The following is a 21293-nucleotide window of genomic DNA, read 5'->3' on the forward strand; positions in this document are numbered from 1 at the left end:
CGTTCTGACGCGGTAAGACCGTGCTTACGCGGTAAGGCCGTGCAGAATCTGTACGTGTCCACCGCACACGCAAGGTTTATATGTCGTCCGTACACACGCCCTGTTCTTAAAGAGTGAGTCCTTTCGAATGCGGGGGCTCAATGGGCGTTTCTACGGACGATGTCCGCATAGCGTGGCGTGTGGCCCGCTCCGTAAGAAGTCGGGAAAATACGCACAGACCAGAATAACCTCCAATGTACTGTAGTTGGACCTATTTGATTTACACAATTTCACTAAATGTTTTTGTCCCTTCTCCTGGATTTGTGAGCAAATTGCTTATAGGCATTTGCACCCATACAGTACCAGATTTTCAGTCCAACCAACCAACTAGTTTGATGGTTGGAGGAAAGTTGATCTGATGTGTGGCCAGCCAGGGCCGCCACTAGAAATTTTGGGGCCCGAGACTGACCTACAGTATGGGCCCCCATCGGCACAGCGACATATCTCTGGCTGCCCCCCCTTGTGTGCCCACCCCCGCCTGCCAGCACCCCGCCACCCCCTACCCCGTCCCCTTTACGATTACTTACCATCACCCGCATCACGGCATCGTCCTCCGGCTCCTTCAGCCTCCATGGTCAGGTCTGGAGCGCACACTGCACAGTGCACCTGCAGAGCGCCGAGCCCCTCTGTGTCCGAGGCTTGGCGCTCTGCAGGCTGCACTGTGTATTGTACATGCCTGGCATCTGGTGCCGGGTGGGGGAGGCTGTGTGAGGGGGGGGGGGCTCTGTTGGCAGCTGCCTGGGCCTCTCAAGAGGCCAGGGCCTGGGACAGCTGTACCCAGGGCATCCCCCTGTCGGCGGCCCTGTGGCCAGTATTACAAGGCAAAACCATGCCTTGTAAATGACTGCCCCTTTATTAAACTCTCAGATTTCAGCCAGTATTCCGCATTGGCCAACAATGTGTGTATTATTTAAAATAACGGGTGTAAATTTATTAAACACTGAAAACCTTCCGGTCCTGTTTTTTCATGCCCCCTTTTAAGTTCCATTGTTAGCAAGGATCTCTCTGTAGAAGCTGCCTTTATTATTTCTTTATAATATTTTAACATGTTTCATTTATAAATATCGCACTTAAAATCAGTAGAAATCTTAAAGATAAAACAATTACTTAAACAATTAAACACAACTGTTGGCAGTTATCTGGAAAAGAAGGATTAAGCTACTGTTCAGTGCCAACATCTCTGTAAGAGATGCACAAAATATCAGCTAAAATGCCAGCGTCGCTCACATTTGTTTTATAAATTAAAATAAAAAATGTTGTGTAAAAAAAAAAGATGATATTTCCTATATAAGGTAACATTAGAGGTCATTATGCTGAATAAAAAGGTTTGCTTGGCAATTTTTACACCTATTTTGACAAATTCACTTGGCACTCAAAGGGGGGTAGTCGTGATCCTGGTCCATTCTCGGCCCGCTCGCCTCTTTTTCGGCAGATAGGATTCAATGTCCCACCTGTCGATTGTCAGAAAGTGGGCATGGCCACATAAATGGCCTTGGATTGTCAAGATACGGCTGTGATCTCAACAATCCACGGCCGTTCTCGTCAAAACGGGCCCGACACCTATTAAAGTCGGGTCCGTTCTGCTGGGATGCCTCTTCAATGCTGTTGGGAAAAAGAGTATTGAACAGGATATAAAAAGAAAAAAGAAAGAAAATAGTCTGCGCGTCCAATAAGATGCTGCTGGGCACCCAGTAGTACCACCTACTACAAGATATATACTGGAAGAATAAATCGGGGTGGGAACCCTGCGCTTCCTTTTGGGGTAAACAAACTTATTTAAAGGAGATGTTTTCCTTTCCGTAATCTTATTTTGTAAGGGATAAGTCTTGTTCTTTAGCTTGAATTCTTCAATATGGGTCACCTCGGAAAAAGAAGAAAAAAATCTAATGGTGCAGATTTTCCTGGATACTTAGTGCACACACGACATTAAATAACACAAAAGTGAGGGTACTCGTACCATGTGTGGGCCTCTCCTTTAGGCCAAGAAATTAAGCATAGATCTGGGGTCACTTGGAAGATTCAGGGAATAATTTCCTTTTCAGGTCCTGTCTTCTCGTTTCCTCAGAGATATATAAGGGAAACACTCATAGCGTAATCAACCAATTTATTAATAAACACACCATATAGGATATAAAAACAAACAAACAAAGCCTGGTACCGTGTCTGGCCTTTCACCAAAGGCCGGTTTAGGAGCATATGGGGGGGTCAGATGTAATAACCCGGGTGGACCCCTGCATAGGTTCTCCAAAAGCTGATCCCTGTGTATAGGTTTTTTGAGGCACCTGGGAACCTGCCTGGAAACCTATACACCGGGATCAGCTTTTGGAGAACCTATGCAGGGGTCCACCCGGGTTATTACATCTGACCCCCCCATATGCTCCTAAACCGGCCTTTGGTGAAAGGCCAGACACGGTACCAGGCTTTGTTTGTTTGTTTTTATATCCTATATTGTGTGTTTATTAATAAATTGGTTGATTACGCTATGAGTGTTTCCCTTATATATCTCTGAGGAAACGAGAAGACAGAACCTAAAAAGGAAATTATCCCCTGAATCTTCCAAGTGACCCCAGACCTATGCTTAATTTCTTGGCCTAAAGGAGAGGCCCACACATGGTACGAGTACCCTCACTTTTGTGTTATTTAATGTCGTGTGTGCACTAAGTATCCAGGAAAATCTGCACCATTAGATTTTTTTCTTCTTTTTCCGAGGTGACCCATATTGAAGAATTCAAGCTAAAGAACAAGACTTATCCCTTACAAAAGAAGATTATGGAAAGGAAAACATCTCCTTTCAATAAGTTTGTTTACCGCAATAGGAAGCGCAGTATTGAACAGGAGCCCGCTGCTATTTCCCCCTTTGGAAATAGTGGCAGGGATTGAAAACCCTTAAAGGATTAAGACATGCATTAAATCATGAACTTATACATACATATACATATTTATCAATATCAATATCATTATTATCAGCCATTTGTAAGTACTTCCATATTATTAACATATTATTAGGACAATGCCATACATTCATGTCTTATCCAATGCTCTCCTCCATTAAAATTTTTTTGCTAAACCATATCATATATATATATCTAGTGTCTGAGTATAACCAAAACACTGCCATCTGCTGGCAGCAAGTGAAACTACATCTCTTTCTCTTTCAAAATACAGAAGCACAGAGGCAATCACAAGGCAGCAGCCTAGCTTTCGAAGCTTTTGCAGTATACGTATAAATTTAGAAAAAAAAAATCATATGTAAATAAGCTTACTGAATGTAAAAACCATGTGTCTCATCAAATAAGGAGTGATTTAGATCAGGAATCTTCATGTTAGCTTCCACCTTCAAACACACAAAATATGTACTGTATAGGAAGAATATTGCAAATGTTAGATAGAAATGAAAAATTCAATTAAATAAATTGTACAATTTTTAAAATATTCTTAAAAAAATTATTAAATGAAATCCAGATAAACTTAGTTATAAAGTAAAAAAAAAGTAACCCATTATATAAATGGAAATTGACCTTGCAAATGTGCCGGCCCGCCACGCCATACAGCTCTCTGCTCCCCACCCACCACAGGGTGCATGCGCTCAGTGAAAAATCTGTTCACCATGGCCGCATGCACCCAGCGTATGCACATGCACAGAAATGACCCCGCGCATACGCCTCCGATCGATGCCCTTGTGAAGATTGTAACAAAAATAAAACAAAATCTGATATATGTACCTAAAAATTACTTTGATGCTGATCCCACTTAAAGAATAAGGGACACAGGTTATAATAAACCAAAGAGTAAGACATAGGGGGGTAATCAATCCCCCGCCGCTATTCCCGACAGCGGAAAAAGCAATGGGGCCCTATTCAATGCTGTCTTCCATGACAGCATTGAACCGGGATCTAGGCAGAACGGACCCGACTTTACAAGCAGTTGGGCCCATTCTGCCAAGAACAACCAGGAATTGTCAAGCTCCCGGCCACAGCTCGATGATTTCCAGCCATTTCTCATGGCCGTGCCCCTTTTTCGGAGCTCGGCCCGACTTTTACGAGCTAGCCCGACAGTCATGATGCCGGATTGAATAACACCCTTAACTTCTTAAGGAAGTGAGGTAGGAGTCCTAAACTACCCAACAGGTTTAAAACGTCTGTATGATTTTTTTTTATTATTTTATCTTTATTATGCTTGATCTCTTACCTTAGAATGTTTTCCGCACAGATGTTGTAGTTGTAGACTGACACCAAAATTGTGGATGTTTCTGTTTGAATAGATTTTATAAAACTCTGTCAGTAAATCATTTTTCTCTACACAAAAAACTACAGTATCTGCACTGAAATAAAGGAAGACTAATAATTAAATATACAGTACTTGTGCTATGGTAGGATACATTTGGGGAAGCTCATTAATCATTCTCTGCTTACAGGGTATATGATTTCTATGTTTTAGGAACATATGTATGCTTTTACAACTGTTCTGATAGTTTATTCTCACATCACTATAATTATCATAAAAGGCAAAGTTCTTTCATGTGCAGAGACTGAGGGCATTTAAACAGTTACTGATGGACACATTGCATTTTTACAAACCGAGTTGAAACATTAGGAAATTACATTATCAATAATCCGTCTTTGAAACTGTGCCCATAACATTACTGACACTGGATTGAATATTTTCTTTCTAAAAAACTTTGTGAGTGTACCCCATGCTAGCAGTACAGATAGTCGAATGTTTGTGTTGAAGAAATCCGTTTTCTGCTCATAAATCGAGGTGTCTCATTTTCTTGAGGTCAGTGTACACTAGTCTTTTTACTTATACCCCTTTTACACTGTGCCTTAGACCCGGGATTTTGTCGTGTTGGTGACGTGTTGACCTGGGTCAAGGTGCAGGCTGAAAGTACCAAAGCTTATCATTTAGGTTGACCAATGTGGCAATTCGACCTGTGTTATAAGAAGGGTTAAACCCGGGTCACCTTCTGTATAATGGGCAACCAAGGTTTAGTATGAAAACACCGGTTCTGGCTCGGTACCAGGTAAACCTACAGATGGAGCGTCAGCCATCCTTGGCCGGCGCTCGCCAGATCCCTTGCACTGGCGAGCGCCTGCGATAGAGACTGGGACACGCGTGCGTATAACGTGCAAAGTAAAAGCCGCTCCATCTGTATGATTGGAATAGCGGGTCTGACCTGGGATTGCGATGTAAAAGGGGTAAGAGTATGGTGTATACTACCCATCACACTGTGTTATGTATAGCTGCACTTGGGGATTTATTCCACCCAATATTTAATTCTATTTTATCCTGTGCATGAATATACCGCAAACAGCTCGAGAACACCTTGGATAAGGTAAGTTCGGGGGGGGGGGGGGGGGGGGGGGGTTCGGATCTCTAGTATTCTAACCCGCTCATCTCTACTATATACATATATTTTGTTATCCTTTTATGCCCTGCTTGAATGATGGAGGTATAAAAGATTATCATCATTGGGACATACCAGCGCAGGCTAAGTGGTATAATCCGAATTTTTAAGTTTTGTGTATTTATGGTAAAGGAATAAGGAATCCTTTTCTTAGGATATTGCACGGGCCACAGCAGCAGGTTGCGCATTATCACACTATCACCTTTTTTTCCCTCTTGCAACCTGTGTTGAACAGGTTTTGGTAAGAAAGGAGTTTCAACACAGGTGATGGCAATCGTACATTAAGAGGGACGTCCAAGAACAGAGCATTGTGTACCTCCTGGAGAGGGTCATGTTGGGAGTGTTAAAGTCGAGTTACACACACACCATTTTAGAATAGTATGGCCGCCATTTTGGTTCGCAGAGTTGCGCAAATAAAGTATTGTACACAGGTTCTGTGTAAGGAAGCAAACCTTAAGAGCCGCCATACTAATACACATAAATTCATATCCCACAGTAGCACGGAATGAAGTATATTTAATTAAAGGTTTAGTGCACTACACATAGTTTAACCAATAATACACAATTGTTTCTGTACATGTTTGGTATCTCTATGTTCCGTGTCCCGTGCGCAGCATTCCGGTCGCAGCTAAATATTCGCAAGTCCTATGGTCTGATAACTATGGACAAAATCCTTATTATATGTACTTTTGCCATGTGTCCTGGGGAGACAAAGGATCAGGATGTAGCCAGTTCTTTCTGTTGATTTACAACCCCCTATGAGATACCAGCTGACAAAGGACTCAGGAACACATTCCTTCTCCCCCAATCTATGTAAAGTGCTGTACTTTGCCCAATCCCTGAGGACTTGACATTTGAACCCTTAACCAATGGAAACGGCCTTTGACCCCCCCTTTGTTTGAAAACTATAAAGATAGCTATCCCTGAGCTGGCTCACTCTCTTTGGCACTTCATCTATCCCTTCATCACTGACCGGGCTAAAGTTCTATTTGAACATAGTTAGCTCAGACCGGACTGCGCTGCGATATTTCTATAGTATATGACGGTAAAATTTGTATTCCTGTATGTGTAGTGTGGCTGATTATATTCTGTATCTGTAACTGTTCCCCTGTTAGTTTAAAGTGTAGTTAGTATTTTTAATTTAACTGTATCACATGTTATACTGTATTCTCTCTCTCTCTGTAACCCCCTGTTTGTCCACTAGGGACTAAAATACACTATTTGAAGAATCTATCTCCTCACTTTGAGTTATATCCTGGTCTCGTCTATTATTCGCATCTAGCGATAAGGTGTATTACGGACATTGTCTTTAAAAGGTATTCGCAGTTTAGGTACTAAGTAGTGCGAAGAGATACTCAATTACTGGTGTCGATTAAGCGTGTATAATACATGGAAAAGGTCAGCTACGCTGCGCCACGCTTTGTTCGCACATAGCTAGGTTTAAAGGGTAAGCAGGTTACGGAAAGAGTACGTAAACTGCGCGTTTCACTTATTGTTCTTTTGGTTATATATATATCGGTATTGACAACTGGGGGCACGTCCGCGCGTTACATCCTTTAAAGCACTGTACCAAGCGCAGTGCTTGAGCCTATACCAGCAAAAGGGTGGAAGTGATCATTTAACCATTGCTGGAAAGGCCAAGTCTGCGGCGGTACAGAGTTTGAAAGGTGCTAGCGTATGAACCCAAAGTATATTAAGGTCAGGGACTCCGCCACGTGGCGATAAGTTTTGGCCCTTTTACAGTAATGTAAAGCGTCTGCAGTGTATTACGTAAGGTACGCACACACGTGTTTACGTTAAGTATAGTTTCACATCTCTGTACGTAATTTACGGATTTTGTGCGAAATTTATTTTGCATCCTCGTACGTTACTTACAGATTTGTGTTGGGATTATTTTCGCATTTCGGCGAAATTGCTGCATTTAGCGGTACCCGATCGCAACCTTACAAATACACTGTAGAACACGTGGGTGGCCGATTCATCGGCGGCCTGAGAACAGGTTTTAACAAACACACGTGCACACGTGGTTGTTCGCGGGCACTTCACATGCAGCACACATAGGAGCCCAGAGGTGGCTAGTATTAATCACAAGCTCTATTTAAACGGTATATTAACATACTGTTGATAAAGCGGTAATTAATACAAGAAAGTATAGTGTTTTAAAAGTCACTTTTCTTTCCTTTCAAAAGCAAGCAATTCAAGCATTATATTAATAGATTCCTATAGCCATTTTTAAGGGGTTTATACTCACGTAAGCATCTAGTGAGAAACTACCAACCAGGGAAAATTTTCTGTACAGAAATATTGCAAGTTTAAGCGTAAGGCCAAGGTGTAAATAGCATCCAGTGTGAAAATCATTGGGTGAACGGGCATATGACGATGCGACCCATAGCGCAGTCCAGATCAGGATAGTATTTGTGTGTTGAAATAAGGAACTGCCCCTTTCGTGGACCCGCCTATTTGGATCCTCTGGAAGGGTACAAGAAGCTAAATCGGAACCCAGTGATCTGATTAGCCCCTTTAGAAAACCAGTTTTGAAGGATACAGGAAAAACAAGTTTTTTTTGTGTTCAGCAAAATTTGGCCGCACCCTGCAAGTCGACTAGCGATTCGTTTCTAGCCGAAAGACTGTGGTGATTGAGTACACATCCTCATAGCCTGAGTGTCACGCTTAAGTGCAGAAACGTTTCAGGCTATTGAGAAGGAGTGTTTTGGGTACTGCTCACTGATAAATTACCCACCGGCCTCTCTTGGAGTGAACCTATCATTCCCATAATGGGGAACCGTAGCTCACACCAGGGGGTTGTGCTACCTATGGAAGAATTACGCCGACCACAAGGATCGGCGGCATTCATAATGTGCAGGAAGCACGGTGAACGAGCAGTTGTTTACTTAAATAAATGGAAGGAAATTACACAAGGCAGCAAAGTAGAATTTCCCAGTGTTGGTAGTTTCGATCCAGAAGTCTTATCAGCAGTTACAGATCAGATATATTTGCTCTTGTCACTAGAGGAGAGAGTTGAACAGAATGAATGTCTAAACTTGTGGCAGAAAGAAAGTAAAATTCAAAGGGAACATAGTTATTTGTCAGATACAAATGTAATCAGCCACGGGAATACGAATTTTTCACTCTTCCAATGTGTAAAAAAAGGGAACAATTCAAGTCCAAAGTGAAACCAACAAAAACATGAAAATGAATAACATGTATACTGTTTTTACTCCCTATAAGCAAGGTACAAATCCACAGGAGGAGTTCCTGACACCAGCCATCCCTTGCAAAGCTAGCGGATATGAGAGAAAAGCTGCTGCTGCCATCCTAGCCGAGGAGATGGCTGATGCCAGGAACACACTTGGAAACACAGGTAAGCACACACAACACAGCACAGAGATAGTTATTCCTGGGATATTTTCCAATGGTGCAGAGGGGATACAAATCTACCCTCTGCACACAGTGGAACAGGAGACAGGGATGAGGTAATGCCTGTAAGGGTTAGCGACTTGCACAATACGTGGACACGTTTGAAACGTCGTTCAATCATCTCGAATTTCCCTGATCCCAGGAAAAATCTGGCAATCTGTCAGAAATTTGTAAGGGAACTGGGAAATACAGATTAGCCCACCAATAAGGATTGGTGACACATGTTGAGAGCTTGCCTCCCCTTACACATAGATATCCTGAAATTTATTCGGGATAGTGGTGTGGAGGACGATAAGATTTTAACTGAACAGGGCAACCAGGAAAATATACGCCTAATAAATATACAATTGGGTGTATATTTCCCTGCGATGGTTGAAAATATCCTGACGTTCACTATCAAATAAAAAGATGGTGAATCTGCCAGCGGATATTTCAATCGTGCTTTGCAGGCATTGCCAAAACACACTGGTATCCCTGACCCCAAGGACAACATACACATTAGGGGAGTGATTGTCTCTGTGCTGATACAAGGTCTTGAACATAAATTGAGAACCCGCATAGAAACAATTTTCCCCAACTGCAGAGAAATTACCATAGACGCATTAAGAAAATCTACTGTTGATCTAGACAAAAGAATCACAAGAGAAATGCAAACAAATGGTGTGCTTAAATTGATGGCAGTTAGCAGTCACGCTGTCAGTAATGTCCCAACCAAAAACACGCAACACACATGGCCGGACACGGTAAGACAGAAACAAACAGTGTGTTTCAACTGTGGTAAGGAAGGACACCTAGCCAGACATTGCAGGGTAGGAAACCATAGGAAAAATAACACATACGTAAGTGACTGGGAGACACATCGGAAGGAGACAAGCAGGTCTCAACACATAGCCATAGCCCCATCTATTAGCCAACGCCGCCCTAAGCGTGACACATATATACAAACAGGGAGTAGGACATACACATACCCCACAACAAGGTAACATGACACAATATCTGAAGGAGGAGCCTCAGATATGGGTAAGTGTAATGGTTTAAAAGCTAAAGTTTTTTTGGCTTAAACCTGCTAACAACATTTCCTCTTGATCTAGGTTGCGCCAAGCAAATTATAGTTACAATTGGGGTAACAGGAAAAGTGCAGCATTACCCATTGGTAAAACCAATAGAGATCATAATCGGGCCTTGCATACTAAATATTCTGTCTTATTGACTGCAGCGGCTACGATTTACCTTCTAATTACAGAACTACCTTGAAAAATAAGTTGTCTGCTTCTGAGCTCCAGAAGATTCATAACTTAGAGACAACAGGACCAGTATGCACGAACAAGATGCAAAATTGTTAGATATACCCCTATGACTAATGCTGCGCTTTACTGTTATAGATTTTAATCCATCTAAGGTAGCTAAAAACTACAGCATGAATACCGAGTTCCCTTTGAACTACAGATGGGCGGGACACAGGATTAATGACAACGATAGCTTCAATAGAAATCCATTTAAAAACAGACAGCATAGTGCCCCAAAATACAGCATCACTATTTGAAACCTGAGGTCAAGCTGGAAAAGTACCCAGTGATATAACAAGGTTCCCAAAAGAGAACCTTTTAGTTAATACCCCTAGACACGGCCCATAGTCACACCCCCACTGGGTAAGAGAAAGGAGGGAGGGCTTACAGATCAGAACAGGATTTGAAAAGGGTGAAAACCAAATAGTTGAGAGCCAATTCCCCCATAGTGCCAAATCCTGTTGTCATCCAAATAAAAGAGAAATTTCTGTTGCAATAAATGCACACATTGCTGTCATTAATTAATTTTTTATTCCTTCCTTTTCCCTCCTCTTCTGTTCCAGATACTTTATAACCACAAAGCCTCTCCCCAGGTATTGCAGGATTGCACACTGTTCTTTTCAGCCCACAAATGGCTTGATACCAATACAATGGGTCAATGATTTATTGTTGTGTCCTGACTCATCCATAACACCAGTAGATGGCGATAGACAACTTCTGGTGTATTCCCCTGAGGCAGGACATAATGTATCGCAGGACAGATTGCAGTTGTGTCTGAGTGGGGTGGGGGGAGGAAGGGGAGAATCTGGGACACTGGAGTAATCTTAACCCCACAAATGATAGAATAAGTAGTTCAAAACTCTGTCGCACACCCAGCAGAGAAATACCTACAGATGGCGCCGGGCTTGTCTTTGCTGGGGATGGCGGAGGACTCGCCACCCGCCATCCCCCGCCCCTCGCCATCTGTATGTCGGAAGGGGACGCGCGTGCACGTTCCGACGGTGCCTTTCCCCGGGTCCCCGCCGGCTTCCCCGGGTCCCCGCCGGTCCACACCGCCCCCCCGCAGCCCCCCGCAGCCCTGCCCGTCTCCCTGAAGCTGGAGACGGACAGGACTGCACCCGCCGCGCCGCCTCGCCGCCCGGCTATTGAGACGCTCGTGCGTGGGAGACGCACGAGCGTCTCATTCAGCCAGAGCGCCAGATTGCTGGCGGATCGCCAGGGACACGGTCCTGGCGCTCCGCCAGCAATAATAAGGCCGGCGCCATCTGTATTATAAATGTGCAGTACTCCATAAACCAGCACAAGTGGACAAGAGAGCAGTCACACTATTTTTCAGTACCCAGGGCAACCACAGCCACCATCTTGTGAAAAGCAGTCCAAGAAGTGCACAAAGCATTCCCATTCAACAGAGAATGAAAAGGGTTGTAAAACGCATTTACATATGAATAGGTGCAATCACAAAACCCATGTCCTCACAGACAGATGTGGAAAGTAAAGAATAAGAAACAGGCCTGATTACAGCCCTTGCCCTGGGTATGACTGACACAGGAGACCATGTGATTTGGAATACTAGATATCTGCTGAGTGTGCGACAGATATAGTGACTTAAGAAACCTGGTGATGCCAGCCTGACCAATGTCGTACTGCAGTGTACAATTAAACCCAGTTACTCGAGCACTTCCTACTTGTCACAGTGTAGTTGCCATAACACTACCGGTAAACAAGACTGAGGATATGGTGTTGGGGTATATTTTAACTAGTTATGCTCCTCATGTAGTCTGGACACTCCTGAAATTCTGCCTAAACATGAGAAAAATATTCACCAGCCAAGTTCACTAAATGGGAACTTGCATTGATGAATTTTATAAATGTTACCAGTAACATGGGTAATATTGTAAACCCAGCAACACTCTTACCAGGTGTGCCTTTCAAGGCACAAAGGGTGGGGGTTGATGCTGAGGTTGCTGGAATGGTGGAAGTTAGTGGGAGCCTAGACGAATAGGATTGCATGACATGTTTGAATCAGACCTTTGCAACATATTCCCAAAGGGTGGTAACGACCCAGTGGAAGAGGTAATTCATTTTTGTTCTCTCTTCCTTTTCACTGATGGCAGCTGCCACAGAGACACCGAGATAGGAAAATTGTGCACTGGCTATACTGTGATAGATGGAGAAGGTATAGTAGAGAATGATACCCCTTGGACCATCTCACTCAGCAACAGTAGCCTAATTAGTGGCACTGACCAAGGTGTGTGAGCTGGCTGAGGAGAAAGCAGTCAATATTAATGCCGACTCTAAGTACGTTTATTGGGGTAATGCAGAAGATTTGGGGCCCTATGGCGCCTCAGAGATGTTTTTTTCAGTAGCTGGCACTCCAGTGTCGCAAGCGTTGTAAATTCAAAGATTCCTGACAGCCGCACAGCTGCCGGACAGAGTGGCTGTTATCAAGTGTAAAGCCCACACCCTCGATAAGGATCCAGTGTCACTTGGTAATGGCCATGCTGGCGAGGTGGCTGGGTGAGCCACGCGCTCTGCAGATAATGGTTTTTCTCCCCTGTAAATGTCAATGTATTCACATAAAATGCAAGATTTGTGTCCCCTGCAGGAGAAAGCAGTCTGGAAGCCGAAGGGATGTGGACAGGAATAGAAAGATGGACAAGGAAAACCGGTGACTCAGAGAGCATGTCAAACTGTCAGGGCAGAGATAGCCTATGGCCTGACTTGCTTTGGCAGGGAAGGTATGTGGAAATTGGTCCAAACTTACTGGTGTGCCCACATACAGGTAAGACGACAAGGTCATGTCTTACTTGTCTGGGGAAAGATACTGGAAAAGCTGTTCCCACAGAGCCATCTCCACATCCCTCCTCCAGCAGGATCCTCTGCAGGTAATACAAATTGACTTTGTACAGTCCACTCTAGAAGCGTTTAGTTATTCCTTTCATATGTGTTGATGTTTGTGTGTATAGAAGCAGCCCTGAGTACGCAACTATGTATGAAAAGTTTTAAGTCATGGGTAAACCCCTAGGGACTGATGGTACACCCACTCTCTCTGCTGACCCCAAATAACCGCTAAGGTGGAGAGGGTGAAGGGTACTATCAAGAACAAACTGAGTAAAGTTATAGCTGAAAGAGAATTGCTATGGCCAGGGGCACTGCCCATTGTTCTGCATATTAGTAGAATCACTCTCAGAACTCCACCTCATTTGTCCCCATTGAAACATTGCTTGGCTGGCAGCCACACATTATGATAACCCCACAAGAAGATCCTAGACTCAACCACGAACTGACCCTTGTTTCAAGTATAACACCAATGATGTATCCACCCCTGGGAAAAGGCAGCCAAAAGGACTTTGTTGACACCTGTTGTGAACTGTCATAACCATGAACCAGGAGATGTTGTTGTTTCCCATGATTTACCACATACAGGTTGCTTGATAGACCATTGAAGAGAACCACCCCAAGTCTTGTTGACCAGCACTACCTCAATAACAAAGTCGCAGAGAGAGAGATTTGGGTACGTTCGTCCTACTGCCAAAAGACCAGAAACCCAGAAGGTCCTTACACTAAGAGCGAAAGAAAGAAATCGCTAGAGGCATCATTTCGGGAGGACTGGAGAGCAGCTAAGGTCAAGCAACCTGTACAAGCTACAAAAAGGACTGTGACAAACCCCACTGGTAACAGGTTGGAAGGATCATTAACAAGTTTTTCATTTTTTTTCTCCTTCATTATTATGGGTCCTATTTTAGCTCCCCCCCCCACTGTCCGTTCTTGTCCCCAAAGTCAAGGATACTGCTTTCGCACTGCTGCCAGATATTGGGCAGATGATACAGAGTTCTGAGAGTGTGTTACTCGACCCAGTTTAGGTCAAGATAGAATCTCTAAGCTTGATACGTTACCCAGGACCGGATGTTGGTAAGGAGGTTTGATAGTGATAATACCAGCATACTCAAAGCATACCAGAACGTAAGACAACAAAGAACCCAAGGGTCTAGTGTTTGTGTATGACCCTAGAACCACAACTAATGCCTACCAAAGGATGCCATATCTGAAAAATTGTATATATTGTAACCTCCCTTGTTTTTATTTTTATCCCAAATCTGTATATTATCCTTCGTCACCCTGAGTAGATTGTTCGATAAATGTGGCCCCTCGTTTATCCATAATCCCGGATTGGCCTAGCGCAGATGGTTTACTCCCCTTTTATGTAAAATTCAAGGATCTCAAATTTTTGTTAGGATTATGAATTTCTGTTGTGTTTTTAGGAAATATTTTGTACTGTGACAGTTTTGTATTTACTGTCAAAGGGTAGATTGTTAAAGTCGAGTTACACACACCATTTTAGGATAGTATTTCCGCCATTTTGGTTCGCAGAGTTACGCAAATAAAGTATTATACACAGGTTCTGTGTAACGAAGCAAACCTTGAGAGCCGCCATACTAATGCACATAAATTCATATCCCACAGTAGCACGGAATGAAGTATATTTAATTAAAGGTTTAGTGCACTACACATAGTTTAACCAATAATACACAATTGTTTCTGTACATGTTTGGTATCTTTATGTTCCGTGTCCCGTGCGCAGCATTCCGGTCGCAGCTAAATATTCGCAAGTTCTATGGTCTGATAACTACGGACAAAATGCTTATTATATGTACTTTTGCCATGTGTCCTGGGGAGACAAAGGAATCAGGATGTAGCCAGTTATTTCTGTTGATTTACGACCCCCTATGAGATACCAGCTGACACAGGAACTCAGGAGCACATTCCTTCTCCCCCAATCCATGTAAAGTGCTGTACTTTGCCCAATCCCTGAGGACTTGACATTTGAACCCTTAACCAATGGAAACGGCCTTTGACCCCCCCTTTGTTTGAAAACTATAAAGATAGCTATCCCTGAGCTGGCTCACTCTCTTTGGCACTGCATCTCTCCCTTGATCACTGACCGGGCTAAAGTTCTATTTGAACATAGTGAGCTCAGACCAGACTGCGCTGCGATATTTCTACAGTATATGACGAAAACATTTGTATTCCTGTATGTGTAGTGTGGCTGATTATATTCTGTATCTGTAACTGTTCCCCTGTTAGTTTAAAGTGTACTTAGTATTGTTAATTTAACTGTATCATGTGTTATACTGTATTCTATCTCTCTCTGTAACCCCCTGTTTGTCCGCTAGGGACTAAAATACACTATTTGGAGTTATATCCTGGTCTCGTCTATTATTCGCATCTAGCGATAAGGAGTATTACGGACATTGTCTTTAAAAGGTATTTGCAGTTTAGGTACTAAGTACTGCGAAGGGATACTCAATTACTGGTGTCGATTAAGCGTGTATAATACATGGAAAGGGTCCGCTACGCTGCGCCATGCTTTGTTCGCACATAGCTAGGTTTAAAGGGTAAGCAGGTTAAGGAAAGAGTACATAAACTGCGCGTTTCACTTATTGTTCGTTTGGTGATATATATATCAGTATTGAAAGGAGGTATGATATACTGTACTTCTACATAATACATTTAAACTGCTAAATATAGATAACCATGGGCCTGATTTAGATATCTTAGCAAAGAAAAAAAGTAAACTGGCCAAAATCATGCTGCGCTGCAGGCGGGGCTGATGTAACGGGTGCAGAGATATTTCGATTTGGGTGGGTTATATTGTTTATGTGCAGGGTTAATGCTTTATTATTATATGGCAATTTAGATTTCAGTCTCAACACACCCTAATCATACCTGTACATGTTACATCTGCCCCACCTGCAGGGCAATTTGGTTTTGCCCAGTGTGTTCTTTTGATTTGCTAACAAACAGGAACCAAGCCCATATATTGTAAAGTTAAATTACAGCTGGGATTATAAGGAAAGCTCTATTGTTTAATGCTACTCACTATATATATATATATATATATATATATATATATATATATATATATATATATATATATATATATATATATATATATATATATATATATATATGACTTACTTCTCTCCTAAGTGAGCTTTCTTGTAATCATAGTATTCTTCTGTAAGAGCAGGACAGCAATGAAGATATTCATTATGGTAACCTCTGGCTGGTTCAGCAAAGAGATTGTGTTCTAAGATTTTGCATATAAATATTAGTTTATCACAGTTTCTGTTGTTATTGAAGTTCAGTACTGTAGATTTGTATCTGTCCTGATAGGAGACATTGAACTGGGGCAGTATGGATGGTGTGATGGTTAGCATTACTGCCAGCACTGAGGCATACCTCCCAACATGACCCTCTCCAGGAGGGACACAATGCTCTGTTTCTGGACATCCCTCGTAATGTATGATTGTTATTAGCTGCGAGGAAACACCTTTCTTACCCATTTACCTGTTTAAAACAGGTAACGGCAATCATACATTATGAGGGAAGCCCAGGAACAGAGCAAAGTGTCCCTCCTGGAGAGGGTCATGTTGGGAGGTATGCTGAGGTCATGGCTTCGATTCCCACCATGGCCCTAACCAGGGGGCGGATTGGGAATTCAAACCAGCCCGTGCCATATCTTGAAGCAGCCCAAATGAGGGGGGGGGGGGGGATGTTTGCGCGGTGGAGGCGCGCCCAATTTTTTCTGGGGGTGTGGATTATCAATATGGGGGTGTGGCCTATTTAAACGAGGTCACGCCCAATTTTTGCAGCTGTGGCTGCAGAATAGGCGTATGCGTACAGCGTCTTTTCTGCAGCCTGTGGGGCTGGGGAGACAGAGACAGGGGACACACACACTCGGAGGGGCCGCGGGAGCTGCTGCGCATGACCGCGGGAGCTGCTGCGCGGAGCCGCACATGCGCACCAGCCCTCCCGCGGCCATTTTAACTGCTGCAAGGGATGAGGCTGGCCGTGGCCATCTTTGTTGTGGTTAAAGTGCTGTGGCCGCGGCCGCTAACCGCGGAGAAGGCGGTCGGGCGGTCAGCAGCCCAGCCAGGGGGGGCTAGCGGCCACTACATGGCTGAAATGGGCCGGCCCACCGGGAAAAAGCCCGGTATCTCAGTGGGCCAATCCGCCCCTGGCCCTAACTGTGTAAATTCTCCCCGTACTTGCATGGGTTTCCTCCGAGTACTCCGGTTTCCTCCCACATTCCAAAAATATACTGGTAGGTTATTTTCTCCTAACAAAAATTAACCCTATAATGTCTGTATGTTCACTCAGGTTTGTGATATTGTATGATTGTGCATGAAGAGAATCAGCAGTTTGCTCCTGTCTGGTGGATAGAGTTGAGTATGGACTAATTGGACCAATAGCTACAAAATATGATATAAATCAGGGTAGATTGAACATTTTCAAAACAATCCCTGTGATGAGACAGTCTCCACTATCAGCTCGCAAAACTGCCATGGAAGCAGTAGATCTCCTGTTCCCTCAGTGTAAAGGGTATGCAGATGTCTTACCTCCTGTTTTGAATGAGGGATTTCGACCCAAGTTGTGCCGGAGGCTCTACAAGGAGGAACGAGAGCTTTGCAGAAGGCATTATCTCTGTCTCTATTGCGGAAGTCCAGAGCATATTATTGAAGGTTGCCCTATTCGCAAACCCCGTAAAGGGTCTATTCCGCAAAAACATTCTTTGTCTCCTAGGTCTCGTCTTCGGGACAAGGAGAGCTCTAAGGTTCAGATGCGAGAAGTGACATTAGAGTCATCCGGTTTGTTAACCTCAAATGGGTTACTGGAGTAACAAACTTCTAAGGGAATCTTCACCAATAGTCCTCCAAAAGGGGTACGGGATTCACTAACCCCTAAAAGGACTTACAGCAAGTGTTCCCCAGGAGTATCCCATGACCAAGTTCTCAAGTGGAAAATTCAGTGTCACAAACAAAGATATGAACTCTTGCTTGTCAACGACTCCAAGTGTATTTAGCACAGTCCAACTTCCAGTTGGATTATCTGAATGCTCATCAGTCTATTGATTTGATCCAGTGTTACCCGTAGATCCACAGACTACACCGATTCTAGTCGGACCGAGCTCGTCTGGACTCAATCCGGTTGCTTCCGTTTGTCCATTCCAGTCTGTTAGTTCAGATGAGAGCTGCATTCTGCTTCCTGCGCTGGAGAGAATCTAGGTTCCATTGATACAGAATGGTCTACTCGTTTTGCTTCTGACGACGAAGAACAGGAAGAATTCTAGGAAAGGCAGTTCCTACCATGAACTTTTGTTATTGTGTTCTTCTGTATTACTTTCATACCAAGTTTAGACGGAAGCCGAAGAGGTGTCATGGGGTCACCCCTGAAGGAGGGGGTATTGTGACGATCCGGGTAAAATAAACACTAGTTTTACCTTCAAGTGTCTCTCCACAGTCTCTCCAGTAATTATCTGATGCTGCAGCTGGGCAGCAAAACCTGAAATCTTGCCTAATGCCTCAGCTCACTACAGCTGCACTCAGGGCCGGACTGGCCATCTGGCACTTCTGGCAAATGCCAGAAGGGCCGATAGCCTTGTGAGACGATTTTAGCTGCACTGCAGTAGCCATAGCGCTGCTGAAGCCTCCTGGGCTTCACTGTGCGCTGCATGGCGTCCCCCCCCGCGAGCATCATTAGCATATTGACGGCATCATAGGCGTGCGCACGGGGGTGCACAGGCACCTACTGATGACGCGCCGCCGCCCCCTGCCCTACGCTGGCCGGATGCTGCCCGGATACTGCCCGGCGCCTCCTTCCGTCCCTCTGCGCGGCAGCTAATACATTGTTCCTCCTCTGCCCAGCCGCACGAGGAGCTCCTTCCCCCCGCCGTCCATCACCTCCATACAGTGGCAGGCTGGGCAGAGTGCCAAGTGCCCGCAGGTCATTGCTGTTATGCAGCACCCGGGCCGCAGCTGTACTGTGGGAAGGATCCTCTGCCTGCTTCCCGGCTGTCAATGTCAGTCACTCTACCGCAGTAGGGCTGCTGCTGGACACAGTGGACTGCTCTGTGAGGGAGCAGACCATAACAGACCATGGAGGGAGGAAGAGCTGTCAGTTTGTTGTGATCACTGTCTGTGTCTGGCTGGCCTGTTGGTGCAGAGACAGCAGCCTTTGCACAGTACACACTCAGTACTGCTCCCGCTGCCCTGGAAACAGAGGAAGGTGACAAGGACAAGAGTGCCTGATGCTGTGCTCTCAGAGTAAGCATTCTATTTCTCCATTTAAAGTTTCAGGTCCTAGTTTAAGTATACTTTATATGGAGTCCTTTTATTAGGATTTGAGGCATTACAGTGTGTGGTATAATGTGTAATGGGCATTAGGGCATGTGGTATACTATGGCTGTGTGACATGTAAAAGGCATTGCGGTGTAAAGTTTTGGCACGTACTGTCATTGTCCCTATTTTACAAAAATGTGTCAAGCTGTGGCATAATGTGTAATGGGCATTAAGGTGTGTGTCATAATATGTAATGGGCAATATAGTGTGCAGCAATGTGTAATGGCATAATAGTGTGTTCCATAATGTGTAATGGGCATAACAGTTTGTTCCATAATGTGTAATGCCTCCTTTTTGTAATGCCACGCCTCCTTTCCATGAGGCCACACCCCCTTTTCACTGCGCGGCTTCGCCGCGCAAGGGTTCCGCCTACTAATGGTGGGCCTGTGTGCTCAAAATGCCAGGGCCGATTTTTGGTCCCAGTCCGGCCCTGGCTGCACTTATTATTACTTTGTCATTGGCCTGCCAAGTCTCCTCCCACCTGCAGGTATAAAAGTGCTGGGAGGTCTCCTACACTTTGTTAGTGCTAGAGATGGGCAAAACGGGTCACTAACGAGAGCTGGGATCCAGCAGATCAGTCAGTGAAAAGATCTGTCTCTTTTAGGCAGATCGACGGCTTTGAAAGAAGGGGTAATTTGAAAATAACGAAGCATAATTTGTTTTACAATCATTTATTGCCATTTTTTTTACTTTTTTTGTTGTAAAACAGTGAGCTGAACAAATAAGAACATACATAACCAAGTAAAACACTGATCAATGGCTGAGTGCAGAATCGCCATCGATGGCAACCATCGATGGTGCCTGCACCGATGGCCATCCCTAGCAGCAGCAGCCTTATTGTTCTTTCTTTTACTTGCAGTAGCAGCACTGAACTCAGTCTCCTGAGTTATTACATCTCAGCTGCCACAGGTGGCAGTGCTGAGCATAGGTAAATGCATTGTAATGAAAAACTAAACTGAAAGTAAAAGAACGTCGGATCACTTTTTTGGGATCGGCAGCTCCCTCAGTCTTTTATGGGATCAGTTCAAAAGACCTGCTTCGTTCGCGAACAACCCATCTCTAGCTAGTGCTTCAGATGGATTCAGTATTGAATCCCGGCGGTCGGGATCCCGGCGTTCAGAATCCCGATGCCGGAATCCCGACAGCCGAAATGCCGACAAGGGGGGGACGTGGATCGCCCTCCCCTTGTGGGCTCGCTGCGCTCGCCACGCAGCAGGCCCGGTGCCTCGCTACGCTCGCAACACTAATTTATTCTCCCTCCAGGGGTGTCGTGGACACCCACGGAGGGAGAATGTGTCGGCATTTCGGCGGTCGGGATTCCGGCGTCGGGATTCTGAACGCCGGGATCCAGACCTCCGGGATTGTAACTGCATCCCCTTCAGATGTCATTCATAAATGCAAGTGATGTCTGCTTGTGTTTGTCGCTCGCTGCTGCAGTGTGATCCTCCAGGTATTCCAGCTCCTGAGGCTATCCAGGAATTCCATCTCCTATGACCATCCGGGTATAACATCTCCTGTGATCAGTTTCCGCTGCCAGACTCACCAGCATTGGTTCCAGCCTAGCTCCAGGATTCCATCCTGTCCGATGCTCCACCATCAATCCTGATCCGAACCTGGTTGTATTTTATCTCTGACTGTTTCCTGTCTCTGGGTGCAATGTCACGCATAGTACATGCGTAGGTGCTGAGCATCAGTAGCCAAGGCACACTGACTGCACAAGTGTGCAGTGCTTTACTGGGAGTTGACCCATGAGACTTTGAACAAGAGGTCATAGGCTGAGAAGCTTGATCTTAGCTCAGATTGATGGAGCTCATCAAATGCTTCTCAATGCCCATGGAGGACAGCATCAGCGCAGGGAGGGACAGTGCAAGGTTTTATGACACCCTAGGCAAAATTTCTATTGCATTAAAAGAAACCAATATTTACTGCAATGACAACCCTGATGTAACTGCTGTCTTTGTTGAA

General features: G+C 44.5%; 1 protein-coding gene across 1 annotated transcript in view; it reads left to right on the plus strand.

The window, feature by feature from the left end:
- Positions 1–16241, plus strand: part of LOC146041485 (uncharacterized) — a 36493-nt gene extending 20252 nt beyond the window's left edge. The window contains exon 4 of the mRNA XM_083161458.1: positions 16159–16241. Within this exon, the coding sequence (XP_083017584.1) occupies positions 16159–16241 (83 nt within the window). The remainder of the gene's footprint in view (positions 1–16158) is intronic.
- The last annotated feature ends 5052 nt before the right edge of the window (positions 16242–21293 follow it).

This window comes from Crinia signifera, chromosome 19 (genome assembly GCF_055691185.1).
Source record: "Crinia signifera chromosome 19, ASM5569118v1, whole genome shotgun sequence".
Taxonomy (NCBI): Eukaryota; Metazoa; Chordata; class Amphibia; order Anura; family Myobatrachidae; genus Crinia; species Crinia signifera.